Source organism: Sylvia atricapilla, chromosome 3 (assembly GCF_009819655.1).
Source record: "Sylvia atricapilla isolate bSylAtr1 chromosome 3, bSylAtr1.pri, whole genome shotgun sequence".
NCBI lineage: Eukaryota > Metazoa > Chordata > Aves > Passeriformes > Sylviidae > Sylvia > Sylvia atricapilla.
The window spans coordinates 56,102,842-56,126,737 of NC_089142.1; the positions used below are offsets into that span (position 1 = coordinate 56,102,842).

General features: G+C 40.5%; 1 protein-coding gene across 1 annotated transcript in view; it reads right to left on the bottom strand.

Moving 5' to 3' along the window:
• LOC136358542 (uncharacterized) overlaps window positions 1-16,236 on the bottom strand; it is a 63,677-nt gene extending 47,441 nt beyond the window's left edge. The window contains exon 1 of the mRNA XM_066314418.1: window positions 15,653-16,236. Coding sequence (XP_066170515.1) covers window positions 15,653-15,721 — 69 coding nt within the window. The 5' untranslated portion in view covers window positions 15,722-16,236. The remainder of the gene's footprint in view (window positions 1-15,652) is intronic.
• Window positions 16,237-23,896: the final 7,660 nt, after the last annotated feature.

The following is a 23,896-nucleotide window of genomic DNA, read 5'->3' on the forward strand; positions in this document are numbered from 1 at the left end:
AAAGTGAAGGGCAACTCGCTGCATAGTCATCATTTGCTGCTTTCCCTGCAAAGCCGAGAAGCTGCTCGCTAAAAAGCAGACGGAGGCCAAATAGCAGAGAGCATTGTTTGTGTCCAAGCCTGGATGTACATGGCCTGGACTCATGGACAGCTTAGTCCTCCAACTGTGCCCGGAGAAAGGGTACCTGCATATGAGGGCGACCTGGGGAAGGACAAATTTGCCACAGCTCGGAGAGGAGAAGTGCAGGGAATTACAATGTTTTTCACAGGAGCCCCAGCACACTGCTGTTGCAGGGGAATATCCAGCATCTGGCAGAAATCAGAAGGAAGGCATGGCAAATTTTTCAGTACTTGTTGTTGTCATCGCTTGCAGTGTTAACACATCAAGTAAATAAGGCTGATTTTTATGATCTTAAGTGTCAACGACATGACTCCAGGCCACAGAAGAAAATCAGCAAAGGCAAGATTCTGAAAAAGAAAATATCAACATATGACTGCATTCAGGCACTACTCCCAGAAGTTGATGGGTACCAAAACGACTCAAGGAATTTGGAATCCTCTAAATATGGGTTTAAACATTTCTGCTGAACAAGTTGTAAATCATGTAAGTCATGGCATGAAGATCACCAGAAAAATTAGGCACACAAGTATTTGCAAATAACTAGCATTAAGGAGCACATAGCAAAGTGCTTAGTTGATTTTCCTGTTCCAATAAATAGGAAATCTCTTGCCAGCTCTAGCAGTGCAGGAGAAAATTTGTAAAAATCACATTAATAGCTGAGTTAACTTTTGCTGTGCCCTCACACTGATTTTTTGTAATGTGGCACCAAAAAATCTAAACAACTGAATAAACACCACTTAGGATTTTCCTCTCTTGCTTCCTCCTATGTTGTCCTTGATAACAATTGTTAGTGTCATGGGATTCTTTTCTCTGTGAATAAATAAATAACTGATGTGTTGGAATCAGGTAAGAGCTCTTGGATCAATTGCAAGCACTGATGGCACTTGTTACTACACAAGATGAGACAATAGATTCATTGTCCAATCTGGTGTATAAACACCCTCTGCGTATTATGTCAAAGAGGCAAACAAAACAAAATGAGGTTTATTGTGTATGTGCAAGTGTAATCTTTCCAGGCTACCAAGTTAAAAGTGCTTTTCATCTAGATCAAATAAAAACAACATGAACAATACAACCCGAAATCCTATCCAAATAGTCCGAGGCTGCTTACTGGTACCTTCTCTTCTCTATTCTCTGTTTTATGTGAGCAAAGCCAATTGTCAGTAAAACTAGGCAATGTTTATTTTAACTCCTGCTCTGATAAACACCACATCCCACATCTGTTAGTCAAAGCCTCAAATCAGTCTGCAGGGTACTGTAAGCACCTGATCCAGGCACAGGAGCCAGGGAATGCATGCTTGGATGTGAATGGGGAACAAAGGTAGGTGAATGAAAAAATTCCAGGCAAAACAAAGATAGCTCAGTGTACTTTTTCTCCATCTCAGTTATTTTGCATCCTTCAGTAATTTGGACTGAAATAGCCTAGCATTATAAAGTCTAACTGCAGTGCAAGAATAATTACTGCAGTGGCAGAACAATATGGATGACTGGTTACAGCACCAAATCCCATTCAATACTCATCCTTAACTGTTCAAAAGCTTCATACTGTCAGAGCAGGGGAGCATACTTTGTGTGGCCTGAAATTAATAACTTTCCTATTTCAGATTTGAGCCTAACACTACACTTCACTAATCTCCTTTTGGTTTGGCAGAAGGTGACCCTTCTAATTTGTTACATAACTTGGCACAGCATCCTAATTTTTTGTCAATCTTTAAAGCAACCAGGACCACTAGAAAAGCTGATTTAGGATACCTAGTCCTTCTTACCCTCTGAGAAAGATATGCCAAAACATTCACAGAGCTGTGAGACAGACCTTAGAAAGCTGCAGTATTCCCAGAGGGGCTTCTGGTGAAAGATGAGAGTGATTTTTTACAGGTCAGTTCCTTTGCCAGGCAAGGCTGGGCAGGGAGCTGGCAGCAGGGACCTCAGCAGCCCATGCAGGTCCAAGTGTAGTGTGGCATGGCAGTGCCATGGGGGAGGCTGCCACAGCCTCACTTGAGCTCTCTAGGGTGGCCCTATCATCTTTTCAGACTGGGTAACAGACAAGGCAAATGTCTTTGCTTTTCTGTTCCAAGTCAAAGGAGACGTTGAACAGTAGAATCATAGAATAGGTTTGGGTTGGAAAGAATCTTACAGATCCTCTAGTTCTCAGCCCTCTGCCATGGGCAGGGACACCTTCCACTCGACCAGGTTGCTTAAAGTCCCATGCAATGTGTTTGCTCAAAGGTATATCTTTCAGGAAAATACCAACCATTTATTTTCCTAGATTTTTCTAGGAAATTTGCCTAGATCAATTTGCCTTTGCTAAGAATAGTGTTTGAGAAGAAACAGAAGTTCCGCATCACTCTAATTAACCATTTCTAAATGACATCCCAGCTGAGATGCAGTGTGCAAAACACCAAGACATTTCCATCAGGATCGAAAAGATTATTTTATTCTGAACCATTCAAGAATTATGACTTATAACACCATCATAAGCAGAGATTTAAGCTAGGAGGAGGATTTATAGTTCAAGTGTCTTAACAAATTAATTCATTGCCAAATGTGACCAATTCTTGTAAGATCATTCACTGATTTTCATCAGTGATTTTTTCCCCACTAGGATGATAAAATAAACTTATGGAAAGCAGACCACTTGATCCATATTCTGTCACTGCAGGAGAACATATGGTTCTGAATAATTTGAAGATAAAACATACATCTTTGTCTAGCAATGGCACAGACTGAAAGTAAACCTCCTTGATACAAGAGACTCTTTTGAGGTTAAAATTTGTTGGTTAATAATTCAAAACTTTCTGTACATGATATTCTTTAGAGATACGTCACGAAATCTTAGCTCGGGCTGTCTGAAAGGTGGACCAAACACATAGAGCATTTCCTGCTCCAAAAGCTGCAAGCAACAATTTTTTATAATCCCATGAGGAGAAAACTATTATTTTCTAGTTACATTTCCATCTACTCTGAAATCTGTTTGAATTTTACCAAACTTCCCAGCACTCTGTGGTGACTAGATTCCTTCTCCATTTAAGAAATAGATCTTACAAGTCCTCCTTGGAGAGGTGGAAGAGACTCAATGCTTCAAAAACAAAACAGCAAACACAAGATGAACTAACAAATCTGAAACCCTATCCCACTGCAATTTCATCACCTATAAAACTGCAGCTGTTTCAATTTGTGAAACTAAGCAATTTCTCCTGCACCTGTCAAACCTGCCTGGCATTTCAATAAATTGTTCCATGTGTTGTTTATGCTCATGCTTTAAAATAGCTAGAGAAATATGATTTTTAAAAAGGCTAAGTACAGACAAAAAAGTACAGTTAATGGGAGTAAAGCCACATTTTCAAACTCCTCGTCAAAACCAGTCATTCATATGTATTAAAGAAATAAGTGTTCTTAAGTGAAAAACGTAGTCACAGATGCAAACCAGACACACTCAAGAAGTATGAAACAAGGGAGGCTTTCTTTCTGCCATTTACATGATTTCCTTTCTTAGTTTAGTTTTTTTCCAGGGGCACACTCGCACACACAAGAAACGTATTACCCAGAACTTTTATTCCTTGTGGTCTTCACTTTATTTACAAGATGACAGCAATAAAGAGATTTGTTTTAGAAACACATTAAGACACCAATGCTGACTTAACAGCTTGTGGGTTAGAGTCTCCCACATGCGTAGGTTGTTGGTTTTGTGAAGACTGTGACTGAGGCAGCTTGAATCTCTTATTCCATATGCTTGGTTATGTGGGGATTTTCTTTTGCTTAATTCTTGAAAAAAAAATTGTAAAGTAATTTTGGGCAAAATGAAAGCTACTGAAAGCTAACACATTTTTCCTCTGAGAATGCCAATGTTTTTTGAGGGTTCAATGCCAAAGAGGTTAAATATGACATTAGAGAAAATGCTAAAAATACCCTGCAGGTAGGATAGTTTACATAGTGTCAATTTGGTGTGGAAATCCTTTTACAGGACTCCTAGTCACCGATATAAATTACTGTGCCAGAGAATAAGTGAAATGGAGAAAGCAAACAGAAATTGAAGAAAGTAAGTAGAAGGAGAAAATACCTAAGACAGATAGGTTTTTAAACAGACTGAATAGTTTTCCTAGTAATATGACAACGAAATAAGGGAGATCAGATCATGGCCTAGCATTATGGACTTGGTCAGTAACTTCTCCCTAAAGATAACATTTGGAAAAGCAGCAAATGCACTGATCTCAGCTCCTTTCCATCCCTGTGAATCACTTATCTCACTGGCAGAGCACCTGGGCATGTGACACACCTGCTTTTGATTCACCTGCTAGGGCAAGTGAACCAATTTTTAGATGACATACCTAGAGTGGAGAAACCCATTGTGTTTGTCTGGATCCCATATAAACACACAGATGGGCAAAGATATCTGAGTGCAGAAGCTGCTGGAGTTTTCCAAGGCTTGCACAAGTTACTCCAAGAGCTTCATAAAGCACACTGCTAGGCTGAACTCTCTAGGAGCTTGCAATGGAGAAGCAGCAATCTCTCTGCTCTGTATGGGCCTGTTCCGTGCACAGAAAGGTCCAGGTTGGTTAACCCACGGAGAGAAAAAGGGAGAAGTATGATGAACAGAAGAAACTTGGCGAAAAGAAGGTGATTTATTTATATATTTAACTTCTGGAGGACTGCCAGTGTGCTAGAAACGTCACAGAAAGAGAACTTCATCAGGCTTGTCTCATATCTAATTACAGCTCTTTCAGGCTTAGTATATACACAGAATAATTGGGAAATGGAATGAACAATCTCAGAGTGGCTCTGACCTTTTTTCCCATCAACGTTTCTCAATTAATCTTAAATAGAGAAGGAAATAATTTATTTAGTCCGAGCAAGATATCCCAGAGCAGTCACCTTTGCTCTCTTATCACTGTACAAAATAAAAAAAAATGCAGCACAAAAGAAGAGACACAAAAAATAAAGGAACTTTTGAATCTGTAATGAGTGCTCTTCTTCTCACAGGGAGCTGGTGGAGGGACACAATAGGCTAAGGAAAGAATGGACACTAATGAATGATTCTTTCTGACAGGGTGAATCAAATCTCATAACCTCCTTATCAAAAATATACATCTCCCATCTCCACCACATGCATCGTAACTCCTGATATTATGTATTGGGGAGACACTGTCAAACTGAAATGCAGGAGCTGAAAGAGAAGTGTCAGGGCCAAGATAATGAAGAGAGACTCTAAATTCTCTCCTGATGACTGTGTTGTTTCTTGCCTCTCCAGCTCTCTAAAGGTCTTGGTAGTGTTAAAGACACCTCTGGATGGCGGATGCATCTTTAGGTTGCCCATCTACAGAGCTGCTAATTAAGCAGCATTTGTGTTCATATTTTTTTGAGAGTTCAAGACCATCACTGACTAGTAGTCTTAAATAAAAAGGCTTAGTTATTAATCAACTTTGTCTACAAGTCTACCAGTTTCTGAGATGAATAAGAAATCAGTCTGAAGTCAGTGATATCACTGTATAAAGAGGCAGGCTGACCATGGAGCAGGAGAGAAGATGGCATGGAGCAAAGATGCAAACTGAACACAAAACCTGGAGGCACAGCAGTTGTGGTTTTAATCACACTTTGAGTCTGTTGGCATAAGAAGAAAAGGTCACACTACTGAGCTAAAGGTTGTTTTGGTTTTTATATCACAGGCTGTCCTCCTCCAACGCTGCCTTCCATTATCTTCTCTTCACATGAGTTTTTGTAGTTATTTGTTGTATCGCAGCCTAACAGTCAGAAAGGTTTTACACAGAGGATTCCCACAGTCACTTTGTTCTTGTAGCATAGAGGTTTAGTCCAACACTTCAAGACAAAAGTTGGTGTTACAACAGCTGTCCCTGCAAGGAGCCCTCCTTTGAGTAGACCCTTAAAGAATGTGCGATCCAAAGTTTTGCATGAATCAGTGTGTCAGACAATGTCAATGTGCTTCAAAATGTCATTAATTTTAAAGCAAAAAATAAATAAAAATAAAACCTACCTACAGTTTAGGCCATTATAGCTTAACAGTCTTTCATTAGAATACTGCAGGGATATTTTCAGAAAACAAAAGATACTGAAAGAACTATATATTTTTTCACTAATCTTAATTAATTATTATGGAAAGAATTTCAAGCCGTTTTAAGGACCTATTCTTGGGTAAATTTTTGCAATGCATCTAAATTTGTACTGTTGCCCTGAAATTCAAATATTTTTCTTAATAATTTTTTTCACTTATTTTTGCTACGCACCTGAAGACTTTTAACAGCCCCAGTAAAAAGCATACATATGGACTGACTGAAGCAAGACAAATATCTAATAAAAACAGAGCACAAAATAAAATAAAAGTTACCTTTCCCATCTCCAAGTACAAAAGCCCCCAACTCTTCCCCAATCAGTCATATAAAAATAATTTGCGTGGCAACCCTAGCCAGTGATTTTGACTATCTTATTTGTGTCTGTGAAGTCTCAACTGAGATTTAAACCTGAATGGTTTAGGTGCTGTCAGTCTTTTTTCCTCCACCTTGAAGAGGTTACAATTTAGAACTCTGACCAAATGATGCCTCTTAGGATAGCTGTGGTAGATTCCCAGAGTCAAATATTACACAGGAGTCTGAGTTGCAATGAATTTGGTTTCCTGCGTACCCTTTTAGCACCCAGTACTGGTGCGAGGTAGCTCCTTAAAAATACCTCCTGAAAAGGTCCCAGCCCACAGGGATGCTGAAAGAGTGCTGATGAGGGTAGGTGTGAATTAAGCCTTTCCAGAATGGGAACCTCAGGGTTGTGTTCCATCTCCATATCATACCTGTAGTCAGCTGGCAGTAGGGCAGTGGGCACAGGGTTCACCATCCTCCTTTTGAATACTTTCAGAAAAGTCCTCATGTGTACTGACTGACTGACAGGGATTTTTACCATATGTAGTCCTCTGGATCTTTACAGAAGACAACTGAATGCCCATGGCATGGTTTGCACAGTGTACAAATAGATGTGGCCTGGAAGAGCACAAGCAGAGAGGCTGCTGGCATCTGAAAAAGTGTCCCCTTCACTACTGAGCTGCAGCATCTGACTGTATACACAGCTCCTCCTTTTCTGGAGTTGGGACGTGAAATGGTTTGCTGCTGCTGGTGGCACACACCACACCAATGTCTGTGCACACCTACAGCAAAAAGAGGCTGTCCCCATGCTGTGCACAGCTCACCATCTGTGCTCTTCATGTTATGCAAAACCTTGGTTATGGGTGTTTGCTTGTGGGAGACACAAAAGCAGTGAAATAAGCCTGGCTCATGGAGCACAGCAGGCTCCAGTCTCAGGCTGTCACCTCTTCAGCCATTTCCTAATGCGCCACAGTATGGGAACAGGCTTGGTCATGCTGGAAGACACTTAGAACACAATCATGCCCCTTGTCACTCTTGACTTTGCAGGGCAGACAGAATCTCAATTCATGACACTTTTTCCTTTTGCAATTTTTTAAATGAGCTGAGTAGACTGCAAATAATAGCTTTTCAATTTAACACAGTATCTAGCATCTTCTGATGCCACTGCCATGTCAGCAAGACTGTATTAAACACTTCTGACCACTTGAAAAAAAATTATTTTGGGTCTGTTGTTGTTAGGCTGCTTAAAATGCCTGCATAAATTGCAGCCACACAAACCCGAGCAGATGTTTGCTGCTGCTCTTTGAAGAAAAGGAAATTTTTATTTTAGTGGCAGAAACTTAGAGTAAGGGTCAAGAAAGAAAAAAAACTTTTGTCTTGTATATGAATTTGTCTAACTGATTGAGTTACCTATTTTCTCTTTGTGCACTTATCTGTGAAATGGGTATGATTATTCTCCCTTGTAAGGATATTTTGAGTCTTGGTTAATTTCTTGTGAGCTCATCTGGAAATCTCTCAGTGCAGTCTTCAATAAACATTTAGATTTATTGCTTTTGGAGCTATTGTTTTTTTACTCCCTCTATTTAATCGTCTTGCTATAAAAGCCGCTGTTGTAAATAACAACCACTAGCAATTATTTTGTGATACGTACTATTTAGAAAAAAAATGATGTGTTATTGATTTGATTTTGCAACACTGTTTCATGGGTTTAGGTTTTGCTTGGTTTTCCACTGCTTTAGCATCTGCATTTACATGTTTTTCTGCAGAGATGGTTCCTGTCCTCCTGTTTTCTTCTTTACATCAGCCAATTTGTTAGAAAGATATAAGCTTTCCCCTTGCTTTCAATTCTCTGATTCCTTTCTCTAAGGACACAACCCTTGACCTCCTCTGAGCTTGTATCCCTCATCAAAGCCATGTCTTTAATTAGCAGATAGGGTAACATATACACAGAGTTGCTCCAAACTCTTAGTCTTTCCCAGCCCCTGCAGATCATATTTATCAATCTCCCCATTTGGCAGAGGAATCACATCGATTTTTCAGCAGACACAGCTGTCTTCTTTCTTAGTGTCTCAGTTTGCATCACCAGTTACCACAAATAAAAGTGTCCAAAACCCTCTGTGCTGTTCTGCTGGCTGACATTTTCTTGCATCACAATGTTTTTCAGACAATTTGGATGTTTAGACTAAGGGTAAATGATACTGAGGCTGCTGAGCTGAGTTATGATAGCAGTGACAACATTGTGTCCATGCTAGAATTGCGCTAAGGATTTGACTCCAGACTCTGTGGCATTTAGAACACTGTTAATATGCACTTGGCATAAGACTGGGAGATCTCACAGCTGGCCCTTCCCCAAACAGAAGCCATGCACAGCTCTGAAAGCATGTGAAATTAGACCAAAGCACTCTTCTGGCTCAAGCAATATCTAATCTGATCTTGAAAGGAATGAGCCAGAGCAGGCTCTCAAAGGAACCTCCCCCCATTGCTATTTGATTTTAGTGATGGTGGGTAATGAGGACCTGGAAGTGGTAAAAGAGCTGAGAGTGTGTTTGGAAAAATCCAGTCAGAATCTGAAAAAAAAAAAAAAAATCCATTTCTCAATGAAAGAGGGAGGTGAGATAAAAAGTAAATCTTTAGGTGAATTCTTTGTTCTGAGTTTTCCAGAAGGACACTGATGTACAGCATAGAAGAAAAAAACTTATGGGACTATGTGAACAGAAACAAAACTTATCACATCAGAAGTGAGAGCAAATTTTAAATAGTTCAGTAGAAAATGAGCGAACATGCAACATGCGTTTACCAGTATGCCAAACTTGCCTGATGTCTTCCTTTGATGAGGCAAATGGGATAATCTAATCCATATGGTCTCTGGTAACTCAGTAACACATTGATAACACAGGTGAAATAATTTAAAATGGAGAATAAGAATAGTCTTACAAACATAATCATAAGATAAAGGAACAAGCTAAAAGTGTACTGTCAAGAGGAACGTTACTACTGGAGATGGGTTTGATACAGAACCTAGGCTTGTGCTCAGGAAATTTGCCAGTGACACGTAGATCTGCTAGCAAAAGAGGACTAGAGTAGGAGGAGAAGAGTGGGATGCAGGTTAGAAGTGTATAGCCGACTCCATGAGAAAGAACTTTGAAAGAGGACTACATGGATGCTTTGGTAACCCCAAAGGGATCTCTTGGCCAGCAAATATGACAGCAGAGCAAATATGCCTCTGCCTGCTGGATTACTGGGCAATGGAAAGTCTGCCCTAAAGGAAGTGTCTAAAGAAAGTTGTCTGCTTTAACCTAGACAAATACAGCTGAAGGAAGAAATGACTACTCTCTATAAATACACCACTGGTTGTAAATAAGGGCAAGATCTATATAAGTTATTGCTTTGTGTTAGTAAAAGAGCAAATGGGAATAAAATTGGTCATGAGTGAAACCAGGCTGAAAATGAAAGGAGGATTTCTAAATTTGCAAGCAGAGTGACTTTTCCAAAACTAGAAGAGATCTGGGAAGCTTCAAGCATTAGCTTGACAAATTTGTGGTAGGAATTACGAGATGTGTTTAGGAAAGAAGATCAAGCTTAAGCTTAAGGAGTATGATGTGCTTTCTAGTATTATATTTTTTTTATGAAAGAGCAAGGAAAAGGTTAGAAGAAGGAGAAAGGAATAAGAAATAAGAAGACTTGCCTCTCTTTTTATCTTTTTTATTTTTTTCCTTTTCTCTTATTCTGCTGTCCCTCCTCTATTTTTCTCTATTCCTTTTTTCCCTTTTATTCATTATATTCCAAGCTATTATACTTGAGTTTTAACAACACTTTCATATTTTAGTTTTGAACAAGGAACTCACAGATACTTTCTTGTCTAGATATGGCCAGTTTTGTCTCATAAATCTTTTCCTGTATGCCAGCTGGAACCCAAAATATTAGCAGTGATCCCAATCCAAATCTCATCTTGGCTTAATGGGAAGACAGAACAAAACAAAAGGGTTTTTTATGGAAAAACAGTACTGGGGCCTTACACTCTTTCTCACCCATTCTCATATCTCATCCCATGTGTTTTCTTAATAGGCTTTTTCAGGAAAGAGTTGATAGACAGAATGAGAAAACTGTTTGTCAGCTCAATGACTGTAGCAGGTTTGAAGCCTGATAGAGATACAATGCCACCTTCACCTCAGTTACCTTAAAGCCCCATGCTAGTTGTGATCTGCAATGCTCAGGTTATAGACTGGTGAAGGAAACTGGGGCTGTGGTGAGCAAGGCTGAGTGTTTACAGCTTTGACTTATGCTAAGAAGAACCACAGATGCTCAGCACGTCTTTACACAGAACAAGTGAGATGGGAGAAAAATTCTCTGCTGCAAGTCCCTGCCTTGCTTGCAGTCAGCCAGGATCCTTGTCTCTGGAAATCAGCTTTAAAATTTATGTACTTTTGTGACATTGGCCCAAGCAGCTAAGAAAAGGGGCAGCATAATCAGTCATTCCATACAAAGATGAGATTTTCCCATGATACAGACATCTTGTCTCTCATTTTCTTCTAGGTAAGCTCCCAATTACCCTGAATAAAAGGTAACTCCAGTCCTGATATGAATTTCTAGACTTGTAAAAGTGGCAGAGCAGAGAGCAGTACCCCCACAGCACAATCTACCAGAGGGACAATAATCTGTAGGAATTCAGCTGGAAGTACTGCATTCAAGGGCTTTCTGTATCACTAAATTACTGTAGTCCTAATAATGATATTCAGGTAATTCTGCAGTCCCCTCAGCCATGTATTGCCTTGAGCTCTAATGCAGCCTGAGCTGTCATCTTCATGCATGATGATGTTTATGAGTTAGTCTCTTCAGTGTGTGTATGGAGAAAGCTGCTGGTATGGAATGCCATAAAAATCAACCTAGAAAGGAGGACATGGCTTCCACAAACTATTTGTTTGGAAAAACTGCATAGAAACAGAGGTTGCTATTTTCTCTCCATTCTTGTGCATTCACTTTGGCTTGACCTAAATTGCTAATTAATGTAAATTTTCTCAGTGAAAAAGGATTATGGATATTCTTTCCCTTATCAGGTTTCAGACTAGCAAATCCTTAATCCCTGCAATAAACTTCCTCTCTAAGACATGCCCTGTTTCTTTTTCTTTTTTTTTTTTTTTTCCTTTTATGGAAGACAGCTATTTTTTTCCCATTTATCAGTAATTTATCTTTTTCACATTCTGAATAAATTTGTATTTGGTCTTGGTCCAGACATAAGAGGATAATGAATTTCTGTATTCACTGAGGTTACCATATAGTGAATACAGTATTTAAGTGGCAGGGATAGTTCATCATCACTTATCCTGGTTTAACCATGTTGGTTTGTGTTGTGATACATGACATGGCATGTTATTTGGATATGAAGGGGGGCATATATTGCAAAATATTATCCAAAATCTTTATAAGTTTAACCAAGGCAACAGAAGAGGCAGTGCAAATACCACAAACATCCACTTGCCAAAAAAAGTCTGGCAGGGATGGCAGTAGGTGAAAATTAAAGGCTACTCTGCCCTGGGATATCCTTTTGGCTGAAAAGGAATATTGGTAGCATCCAGCTGTGTGGGCAATCCTGCAGAGCTCTGAAGGATGACACCTGCAAGCCCCTTACAACAGCGGGATGTGACTTCTGCCAATTAACAAACCATTTTTATTTAACTTTGGGAAAGTCAAACTGCTGCCAGTATATGAAAAAGAGAGATTTCCCAGCCATTTATAGCCAAAGAGGTTTAATGGGTTTGTGTCAGTATCCAATATGCAACGTCAGTGGACAGGGAAAACGACAATAGTAAAAATAAAGGTAATTGTGTGCCATTAGGTGACAATGTCTTTTAACCTCCCAGCCTTGTCAGGAGGTAATCCTTTTATACCATGACCCAACATTATTTGAACTATGGTGTTCATAATTTATCTTCATTGGATTAACTTCAGCTTTCCCTCTTGTACCTATATATGACCCATCTTCTTCTCTCCCCTCCTCTTTTCAGATTTGTGCCATCTTTAATTAAAACCTTATATTTAACAGTTAAAACTTCTGATTCTAGGCACAATTGCTTCTTACACCTTTTGCAATGAAAAAAGACAGGCGTTGTAAATCCATTGATTTTCTTGCAAGCTGCACCAATTTTAAGTGGATGAAATCCTTATTTTGTTGTTCCAATCCTGCCAGAAGCGAGTGCTACAGGCTGTTCTGCAAAACAAATAGTTTCTATTTTCCCTTTTATTTTTATTAAGTGTGCTACCCTTTAATTTCAGCCTCTTCTTCCTGTTCTCTGACCTCTGGACATGGTTAGCCCATATCCTGAATCATCTGATATAGCAGGCAGCATCCCAAAGGGTCAGTACTTTGTCATCAGAGAATAAGCCAGGCTTAAAAAAAAAATCTGTTCCTCAAATTCAAGTCAATGTTTGAATGCACTTTCAGCCTAATCTAGATCCACAGAGCTCTGCCTGTCCTTTTTGCACTTTTGAATACAGCAACAAACAGGATTGCAATTTAATGAAAGCATAAGGCTCAATGGGAAATGTCAGCAATGAAGATACATCTGGCACTTTCCTCCAAAAGAAATCTAAGTGAGTTGAAAAAATAGCAGCATTTCCCAAAATTTAGTGTTTTACTCTACATTGATTTGGATTTTCTAGAATTAGGCTTGGAAAGCATCTCTACTAGCAGTGTGTGATTTTGAGGAGACAGACACAGTGATTTCAAACTGGAGAGATCGGAGGCCCATCCCTTGTTTCATCATAGACCCTGCTGGGGATCTGGGGGAAGCCTGTGCAGTGCCCAGATAACAAATCCCCTTCTCTGGGTTTCAGGCATGTGTCAGTAAAGAGGGAGAGCAATACCTCACCCAGCAGCCAGGACTGCCTCTCACTCTGGATGGGGGATGCAACCACTGGGTTGCTGGTCATGGGGCACTGGTGCTGTGGGGATGCAAACTGTCCAACAACTCTGCCACACGCCACACTCAGACCAAGGAACCTCACAGGTATGCTTCTGTGCATGCAGGATTCTGGTGTTTGTTCAGAGTGTCCAGATCGCTGGCAGGGGGCCAAATCAACTCCTGAACCATCTCTCCCAGTAGTTAACATGAGACACATCACCAGCCCAGCAAATGCAAGATATATTTCTGGGAGCCAGCAACACATTATGAAGGTGTAGCTTTTTTTGTTTGTTTTTGTGTATCTTTCAAACGCTGACATTGGACAATGGGGATTTTCTGCGAGGAAGGTAAGAGGGGTAAGAGAAACATCAATGAACACATATATCTATTCACAGAAAAATATAGGGAGAGAATTCCCTTCTTTGTGTCTCTAAATTGGTTTTACTGATTTGATCTATCTTCATCACAATAGCAAAAAGGCAACATCTGTTAAAATGAAAACCTTCACAGCTATTTGTCCTGATCCACTGTCCAGGACTGTTATCAGTATGCTAGTTTCTTCAATTATGCCTACAATTAGCAATCTCTTTTAACTGAAAAGTCAATGATAGCTCTGTAAGTGCACTGTAGCTCTGAAAAAAATCCCACAAATCACAGTTTTCTGTTCTTCTAGAACAAAATTAGGTAGAGGTTTCTCATGATAACTTCTCAGTGGCTCTAAACAGAGATAGAAGACAGTTACCAATACAGGAACCTTAGACAGAAATTGCATGCCAGTTACTTTCCTCTTTAAAAATGCAATTATATTAAAACCTTCAAGGAGGAAAAAAAAAAAAAAAAACAAACAACAAAAAAACCCAACAAATACCCCCCCCCCCCCCAAAAAAAAAACCCCACAAACAGGTAAACCTTGCTGGTAAGCTGAGTATCAGACATACATGTCCCAATAGTAATGTACTTAGAAAAGAACCATTTTTATGGGCTGAATTTACATGCTGTTTGAGTTATCAGTCTGAGGCTTTTACAAACCACCTTGGAAACAGCGATTGTTGACTAGCACTGCACTTTTTTCCTTTGAGTGACCCAGGTAGTATTTTCCACATCTGCCCTTAAATGTAGCATCTCAGTGCCCGAAAGTATTTGACCCTAGCTTACAAATTAGTTACTGCTGTAGGCTTCATTTTCTTTGCCTGAAGGGTTAAATGGACTGACCATATTCTTGGCATAATGGAGAGAGAGAATGAATGGGGGTGAATGAATGAATGAACTAATGAGTGAATGGAGCAGCTTATCTGCTCCTACTCCAGTCTGTTTAAAGAGAGGGTTGTTGTTTTAATCACTCAGGAAATCCTTTCCATAGTGTAGTCCCTGTTAACCATCTCTTTCTGATGCTTTGCTTCTCCTGTCTGGGTCTACCTAGACTTACTCAGAATACCTGTCCTGCTGCCACATGGAAATGACTTTGTGCTCAAATTAAATAAAGAGTGTGCAGGATTGTCACTATAAAAGAGTCAAAGAAACAGAGAGGACTTAACTCTGTTGAGATACTTACACTTGCATTCTCAAGGAAATCATCAAATAAAATGCATAGCAAATGTTTTCTAAATCCTGATAAATCTAAGTTAAAGAATATATAAAAAAAAAATTAAATCCAGATGTAGCTCAGTCTTACTCTTTCCCCCTGCATTAATTATTATTACAGGCAAATTGCAAGCTGTGAAGTATTTTCCTGAGCTCACAAATGCTTCTTTGTTCTCCTTTTTTCCCTACTTTGTGAGATGATGAATGGATGAGGGCAATGTCACACTTCAGGAAACTATATGGAAGGTGTGGTGGGAGTCATAACCCTAGGTGGATGTTGAGGAGAGAGTCAGAGACAAGCTGCAACATCCCTGCCACTCTGCTTTGGAGTGCATTATCCCAGCCTGAATAGCTGCCTGTATTGCGTCAAGCGCTGGGGTCAGCTGTGACAGAGATACACATTCCACAGCAAAGAGTGCTGATGTAATGCCCTTGGAGCCCCCAGCCTTGTCTCCCCTGCCCAGCCCCTCTTCACCTACACTGCTGTTGCCCTTGGTGTTCTGTAGAACTGCCCATGCCATGGACTCTGTAAAGTAAGAGACTGATGTAAAGCACTTTCCTTCTTCAATTACTTTCTCTCTGCTCTGGCTAAGTAAGAAATGCAGCAATAATAATAATAATAATAATAATAATAATAATAATAATAATAGTAATAATAATAACAATAAAGGAAGAAAGAAAGGAAAAGCTTACCCTCTTTTTAAAAAACTGAAAGGCTGAGCACTTCTTTACTGGAAATCCATTCATGTCTTTGTTGACCATTTTCCACAGTGAAGGGTACACAGTGATAGATCCAGTGTGCCAGTGTGGCACTTGTTTAGTGCATCTGTTTTCCTCTGTATCCTTTCAGCTAATGAAGACAGAGCAGGGCAGGAGGCTCACCGGCACGGCTCAGGCAGCTGTCCTTTACACATACATCCTGCTGCACCAGCTACTGCAGCAGCAGCAGCAGCAGCAGTGGCAGCAGCAGCCTTTTTCAGCTTTCAGATGCAGCTCTCTATTAGCTTCTTAAACACATCCCCTAAATACATATACTCCCGTAAAATCCCGTGACAGCTCTCAGATCACAGGCAGCAGACCTCAGGCTAAGTGGGTCTCACATAAACCCGGGTCCATCCATCCTGTGAGAGTTACTGGTACCACATGCTGTATAAGCAGAGAGGATACCGTGCTCAGTTTGCTGTTCTTCCTTCTTCAGGTGGTGTGATTCACTGCTGTTTGAGAGGAGAGCTGGGTTTGATTGTGCAAATTTCAGTGGGAGCTGCAGTTCAGCAACAACAGAGAGAGAGAGAGAGAGGGAGGGACAGAGGGAGGGGAAGGGGGGGGAAGGAGAGAGAGAGAGAGAGATGCACAGGCGGAGCAGCTGAACACAAATAACCATACAAAGGATAGTAGGAAGGTTCAGGGAAAAAAGTGCTGAACGGCAATATCTGTCCCTTGGGAGAGTGACAGGGGTAGCTGTCATTTTATATGTGAAGAGTCTTTGAGTAAGACAAACCCCCCCCACATGTCAATTTAAAAAATGTTTTTCCTATGTTGTTCTGATTTAAACAGTGGTGCTTTGGAAAAAAGCTCATCCGATGATCAATGTAACACTGGGTTATGTGACTGGACATGCTGCAGAGAGTTCAATGAGCTTAAAGGAAACCCACGGTTTCCATAGAGTATATTTGCTATACGTGATGCAGATAAATGTGAGCCAAGCAGACACAGACACATTTGTTCAGATATTTCTGTAGAAACATAGATATATAGCTTTTAAAACCAGAAGGCTTCTTTCATTAGAGAAAAATAGGACTGAAAGAATATCTTGAAAGAACACCTTTTTTAGCTTTCTTTTTACGAAATTCAATTGAGTTGAATTTCACCAAGTCCAGTGAATCCAATAATATGTGTTTAACTAAACTGTGAAGTATCTTTTTGTTAAGCTACATTTTCCAGCCAGGTTTGGAAAATATAATAGAGTTTTCATGACCTCCTATCAGCTCATGTTCCAGGTTAATAAACCTCAGTTTCAAGAAAAGACCTAATTTCTGATATTGATCTGGCTTCTGGTTCTAGCTGTAACTTCCAAGATTGGTCAGCCCTGTAATATAAAGTATATTTGAGGATACTAGTCTGATGTAAGTCATCTCTGTGTTCAGGAAAATAGACTGAGCATTTCACATTTTTCAGTGGAAGCCATTTTCAGTAGTCTTTGAAGATATTGTGTACTCTTCCCTGCCCCTTTTATCACCTCTTTTGAAGATCCTTTAATAATGAGAGCTGTGTATCCTATCCCAGTACAAGTTTCCCCCTATAGCATGTAAAGATCTATAACTTACTATAAACTTACACCTACTACCATGGTTGCTCCCCAGAGAATCCCACAGGTCTTTGGACCTGTGCAACTCACTGGAAATCCCAGGCTGAGCAGCTTGTGGGCTATGACATTTTTACAAGTCAGCAACATCTATTTCCCCACTTTGTAACTTTAGCTGTCCGTCACTGTTTCTAAACAATCTGGCTGCACTCAGACTTGGAATTTCTTAAGGATGTAGTACCATAGCATTCATTCAAAGCCTCTTTTCCTTGTACCTACTTCCCCATTTTTTCCCTTTTCCTTTCCCATCCTTTCCCATCCTTTTTCTGTCCTTTCCTGTCCTTTTCCTGTCTTTCCCCTTTGTCTTTAATTGCAGCAGTCACAGCGGTCACAATAATACTCTGAGAAATATTTCTTGAGCTCAGGTTAAAAATTCTGGTCACAACTATGAGGGGAAGGTACAGCCTGATCCCAGGTCACAACTGAGAACACTCATTGGGAAGATACAGTTCAAGATCCAAGCAGCACAAAATAAATAATTTTGATTTTGGATGTTCTTACAGGACTGTCTGAAGCAAGGGGCTGAAAAGCCAATATCTCATCAGAATTGTTTCACTTTATATAACTAATTGTCACTGGAGCAAGGACAGAGAGAATTTTCCACTCTGCTCCTCTGTCTGAGGCTAATGGATTTTACCAAGGAGCAATTCAGCTCAGCCCTTGAAAACTGATCAGCAATTCAGAGTGCCCAGCTAGAGAGACATGGAGGAAATTTTTAGAAAATATGGAATTTTCAATACGCCTCAGCCAGGCTTCCTCGAAGTGAGCACCACTCTCCTCCATCTTGCAGCCAGTCCCTCAGTCTCATTGATCTCCCATTAATCCTCTGCTGTGCTTTCGAGCTGTCAGAGCTGTATTCTGTTGCTTACAGATAGAGATGTAGACAATGGTGAGTACCCAATTTCTACTGGTGGCATCTCTCACTACTCTATTCCGAGCACCACGTGCTTTGTTGGCTAATCCGAAATGCAAGAAAAGGATTGTCAAAAGAATGACTTTCACTCAGGTAAACCAGGCAGCTTGCTGTGCACGTACATTTAGTTTTGAGATCTTTGATCTATTCAGCCACAGCTTTGATCTGTCTCTCAGCCTCAGATATTTCTCCTGAAATAAGCAGGCACTGTCTTCTCTTTCACAAAAGCATTTGTGTTGTCTCTACCTCCTCCATAAGATTTCCAGTCTGCTGACTGAAATGCAATTCTCCTTCCAGCCTTCTTATCCTGCAGGCTGCTGGGGGTGGTGACTGCCCCTGTGAAGACATGTGAGTCCTGGTGCCAGGGCCTTGACCTCCAGACCTTTTTTGCTGTTTATTTTGTTTGGGTGTTTGCCTCTTTTCAGCTGAAAAAACTATGCACTTAAGTTGAGCATGTTTCTATTAGAGAGAAAAAAAGCTGATTTTAAAGTAGCCTGATAGTTCTAAAGTAATGTAGGCGTTATTTTTCAATGCAGGCGCATTGCTGCAAGGAGAAAAACCTAGGACACTATACCTGAATCACAGAGAGTCCTCCTTGGCCTCTACAGGATATTTTTATTTTGATTAGAATTCTTCTCAGTTGAAATCCCATTGGCTCTGTGGCCTCCAAGGATTTTATTTGCAAACATTTTTTTTACTATAAGTAACAGAGGGCAACTCAGTGCCTGCAGAGCTCGTATCTAGCAGAGGAGATCAAAAATCTAAAAGAGGAGGAAAAGGAGAACACCACATATTTGTTTTTACACCAGAAGCTAAAGATTTAAAGCCAGAGATATTTTTCCAAGAAAAAGTGTTTCACTTTTTTATGATGTCAAAATCATGGCTTCATAATTAAACCTAAAATAAGCATAAAACTCCATGTTCACTGCATTTAACTTCAATCAAAAGGCATAAAAATTGAGTAGGAAAATAGGAACTTCAGCCAAGCCAACCCACTCAGCTGTGCTTTATTGTGATTGTCACGAAACATCAAGGGCTTTCATCAGCTTGGTGGACTGCCAGATATACCAAACATTTTAAACAAGTCCTGCAGGTACTTCATGCTTTAACAGCCTTTAGCCGTTCCCATTAAATTGTCATATACTCCCACAATGATATAATAAGTTTTTTATTAGGGCAGTCAGGAGAGAAATACACATATATTCTATCTACAGAATTTTAGAGGGCTGCAAAACATGTGCTAGCACTTGAATCCCTGTGAGGCAGCCCCACAGGGAGAGCATGAAGGTGTTTTTTGTTGAAGATCATCTTGAAGAAATTATATAAACTTAGACTGATACAGTATACAAAGGGCAGTAAGCCTGGATCAAAATTCTCATTCTGTTGTGCCTCTTATGTACACAGCATACCAATATTTTGCCTTGCTTTTAAATGCTTACAAGTAAATGTCACAGATAAAAGGTGGTGAATTAGTCCAGAGTTTATCATGGAACAAGTAGATTACATTGACGAGTTTAATTAGCTACGACCTTAACAGACTAAATCTTTTTCTCCCACTGACTAAGAAGAATGCTCAGTGTGAAGTCACAGTTTTTTAGTATCACAGCTCTTTTTTGCTGTTCCCTTTGCTGTGCTTATGCCTCTGGCAGGGGCCAAAACCACATGTGGCAAATAATTTCTAGAATGTTATGGGTTCTCACACAGCTGCTCAGTCTGTGAGTGCTGCTTCTCTCACTTCCTTTGTGGGCAGGGAAAGGTGGATATCTTCCAGCACCCATGACTGATATTTTACCCTGGTATTCCATGATGAAGAAAGGCACAGCTCGTTTACCAGAGTACCCCAGGACCACCTCAGAAAGTAAGAACAATGACTGAAGACAGAAGAATGGGTGTTTGGATGCTTTCTAATCCTTATGCTATCTCCAGAAATAAGGTTAGCTAAGTGTCCATACAGCTTTCATCTCAGCTCTGCCTTAGAGCAGCTCTTGACACTTCTGCGATTGCTCCTGTAGCTATTGGACTTGTCAGCATCTACCTTGAAATCCTGTGTGAACACTACCCTTAGGCCAGCTCTCATGTTCTTCTTCTTGTGTTGCCCACAAGCATCACTTGTCCCCCAGTTTCTGCTTGTATTCTGCCCCTGACCATATGCAGCTCAAGACCTCATGGACTGCATGGTGCAGCTTGCCAGCCAGATTGTCTCACAGTTCTCCTCTGTGCTTGCTCCATGCTCTCCCAGTCACTGTGAGGAATGGGGCACTGAGCGACAGGCTAACAGCCCCATCCACCACATCCACACACCAGAAGTTAAAGCTGGTGATGCAATGCCTAACAACAAAAGACTAACATTGATAAAGTTGTTGGGAAGAAAGACAAGCATTTTAGCACTTTGGAAGCTTGCTCAAAACTAGCACTAGTTTTTGTGGGTTTTTTGCAGGGAAAAACTAAGGTTGGAATCCCAGGGAAGTTATGGTACTTTCCTGCAGTAAGATAACACTCACAGTATTGCAGGAAGACAGGGTGTTTCCTCAGCTTGGAGAAAAGAAGGATGAAGATCCTTCTGTACAGTGCTGTCCTGAAATATGGCGCAGCTAGAGCTCCTGAGCTGGGCCCTGCCAGAGCACTCCAGTCTTTCCTTCACCTACCCAGTTGATTATGCCAGTCTTTCATGGCTGGTGCTGGTTGGATAGAAAAGGCTAGCTCCTCCCTAGCACTTCAAACTTCTTAAAAATGGCTTACAACACTTCTTATTCATACACAATATCAGAAGCAATCTGAAGGTCTGATAGTCTGAAATCCTTCCAGGCCTGGAAGCAATTGTTCCATATTTCATAGGGGAGCTGAAATCCCCTTCTGTCCAGCTGTATATAGTTCCCATTTCTAGCCTACAGAGAGCAAGGGATATAAAACCTATTCCACAGGAAGAAAACATCAATCTATATCCTACAGGCCACAAAACAATCACCAGAAAATAATGAACTTTGCTTGCTGCTGACCTGAGCAGAATTCAGACTGTGAAAATTTCCATGTCCAAGATCAGTCAGCTTAGCTAAAACGCCTAAGTGAATTTAATTTTTGCATACTTGACTTTCACTGTTTGATTATTTCAGGCATCTCATTTCCTTGAGTATTACTTAGAGGAGGAATGAAAATGAAATGATACATGAAACCATGAAATGAAATAAAACTGACATTCACAAAAGAAAGAGGAGATCTGGTTCTAAAGCAAGCAAAACTTCACTGGAATAGACAGAGAAGCTTTGTTTGTGCCAGGATTCTGTTTTTCCCAGAGAAGTCCAATATAGAAAAAAATAAAAAAACAAGGTAGAGAAAAAAACCCCAAAAATCTGGATAGACGAAGGTCATCATTATTACTGTAGGCCCTTAATTTGATTTCCTAACTGTATCTTGATTGATCTGTAAGCTTTTTTAGAAAAAGGGAGCCAAAAAGCATTAGGGGGAAAAAAATCGAATTTTATGGAAACCCTTTTGAGTCCATCATTTTCCCTGGCTCCTTTTTCACTCCTTGAAGCCACTCACAAAGCAAAGCCTCCCTCCAACCCCAGCAGTGCCTGCCAGAGTGGGAGCTGGAGCTGAATGAGCTCCCTGTGCCTGCTGTCCCTGCAGCTCTCCCTGCCTCACCCTCGGCTCAGCGCTCCTGTGCCACAGCCCAGCAGCACTGGGATTTTCCCAGCTGCCTGCGAACTGCTGCTGGGTGTGTTATCCCAGCCAACAGATAGAGCTGGTCACGTAGAAGGAAGCCTGTAGAGAAGTAAAGCCCCTGTAAAATACCTTCACAAATGACAAATAATAAAAAGGCATTAAAACTGAAATAAAGGTCTTACCATGAGAATGCTTCACTTACAGTTACTTCCCTTGCTATCCACCAGGATAGGGCTGTGTCATAACATTTACAGGGATGGGGATTTATGAACCATACAGCTTCTGAGCAGAAAGAAATTGGTAAAGGTCAAAGCTGGGACAGATTTAAACAAATCCATAGTGTTTTGAGAGTCGATTAGCAGCTGTCCTGGACTGAAATCCGGGACTGAAAATCATTAATAACACCTAGTTACCCAGAGAAGACTTCGTTTCAATCCTCTACCACTGACAACTTAAATGTGGAGTCATTACTGGGTTTAGATGACATTACAAATAATCATGCTTTGTGGAGCCCATCACCATTTTTTAAGGATTTGGTAGTCTAAGCTTCCTGCTGCAGGTTTGTTTAAAAATGTGCATTTTGCTTAAAAAGAAAAAAAACAATCACATCTAGGACACACTCTTCTCTAGGACATTTGCCACTGCTGTCAAGGTGGAGCTACTGTTCATTTTCCTCAGCAGGCTCAGCATGCATGCTTGAATTCTCATGCTGTGGAAATCTGCTCACTCTGACTAGCAGGTGGAGAAATGAATTACAGCCACCATCCCCCTAGGCAAAAGAAAAAAAAAAAAAAAAAAAAACCAACAAAAAAAGAAATCTATTGGTTGTCACAGCAGTTAGGTTTGAGCTCTCATTGTCCTTCACTTTTGGGGGAATTCTTTTTGTTTGCAGATCAGCTATTATTATTACCTACTCACTTCCCAGGGTGTTTCATCTCAGCTGCCTTTTTCCCTCATACCACAGAGACATTAGATACAAACTGTACTAGATTGCCTAATGAAACCCAGTGATTGCCACCCTCAGCTTTTGCTCCCTCTCTCTAGCCAGCTGGCCCTTGGGGGAGTACCTCGACATCCTCTTCTTGATTCCTCTTCATCAATTCTAGGTCAGTGCTTCAATACTCTCTAAACTGTAGCAATTTCCTTGTTTCTTTAAAAAAACAATTCAGTAGCCCAGCAGTTTTCTAGCTACTTCGGTCAAGTAAATAACTACATTTAATTTGGGACCTGAAACTCCCTTGTTTCATTCTGCCTTGCCATGTAGAAGCAGAAGAAAAATGCAATGGTACAAAATCAACATCTTGTAGAGAATAGTGTGTTGTCTGTCTGAAATGGGCTGGCTTATGATTCTCTGGCACAGAGATGGGAAAAAGATTCTGGTATGACCAACATCAACTTAGAAATATCCTGCAGAAACCTGATCTCTCAAAAGTATCAGATGAGTCACAATTACTCATTTGCTCCTTCAGCTGGTTGGGGAGAGGGAAACAGAGAAATAGCTTATTAATGCTGGCTCATAATATCTAAAAATTTCAACAACCCACATGCAGTACAGTTACAGTGTCTGTCATGCAGGGGACACAGAGCCAAGATCCACCCAGTCTCCATTGCTTCTCTCCCAAACTGGCAGCTCCACCATCTCCCATTGCAGTCAGACCCAAGGTATGAGCTGTCTGTGTAGGAGTGTTTGCAAGTGGTATTTCTCCAAGGCACTGTAACACTGACACATTCTGATAAGCCACATCATCACCCATCCCCTGCAAAAGGGCATTTGAGGATGGCTGATTTTTGCATTATAACTCCAGAGCTGCCAAACAGTCTCTGCCTGTTTGTAAAGCCTGGGCTAAGCAGCAGCAGAGTCCAAATGAGCACATGACATATTCTCAGGAGAAAAGGGGAATAAGTTGCCTATCCAGAAGACTGTGCTTTTGGTGGTTTGAAGAAAAAAGAGGCTTGTATCAGAAAGTATTTGCATACAGACCATTTGAAAACATTCAGG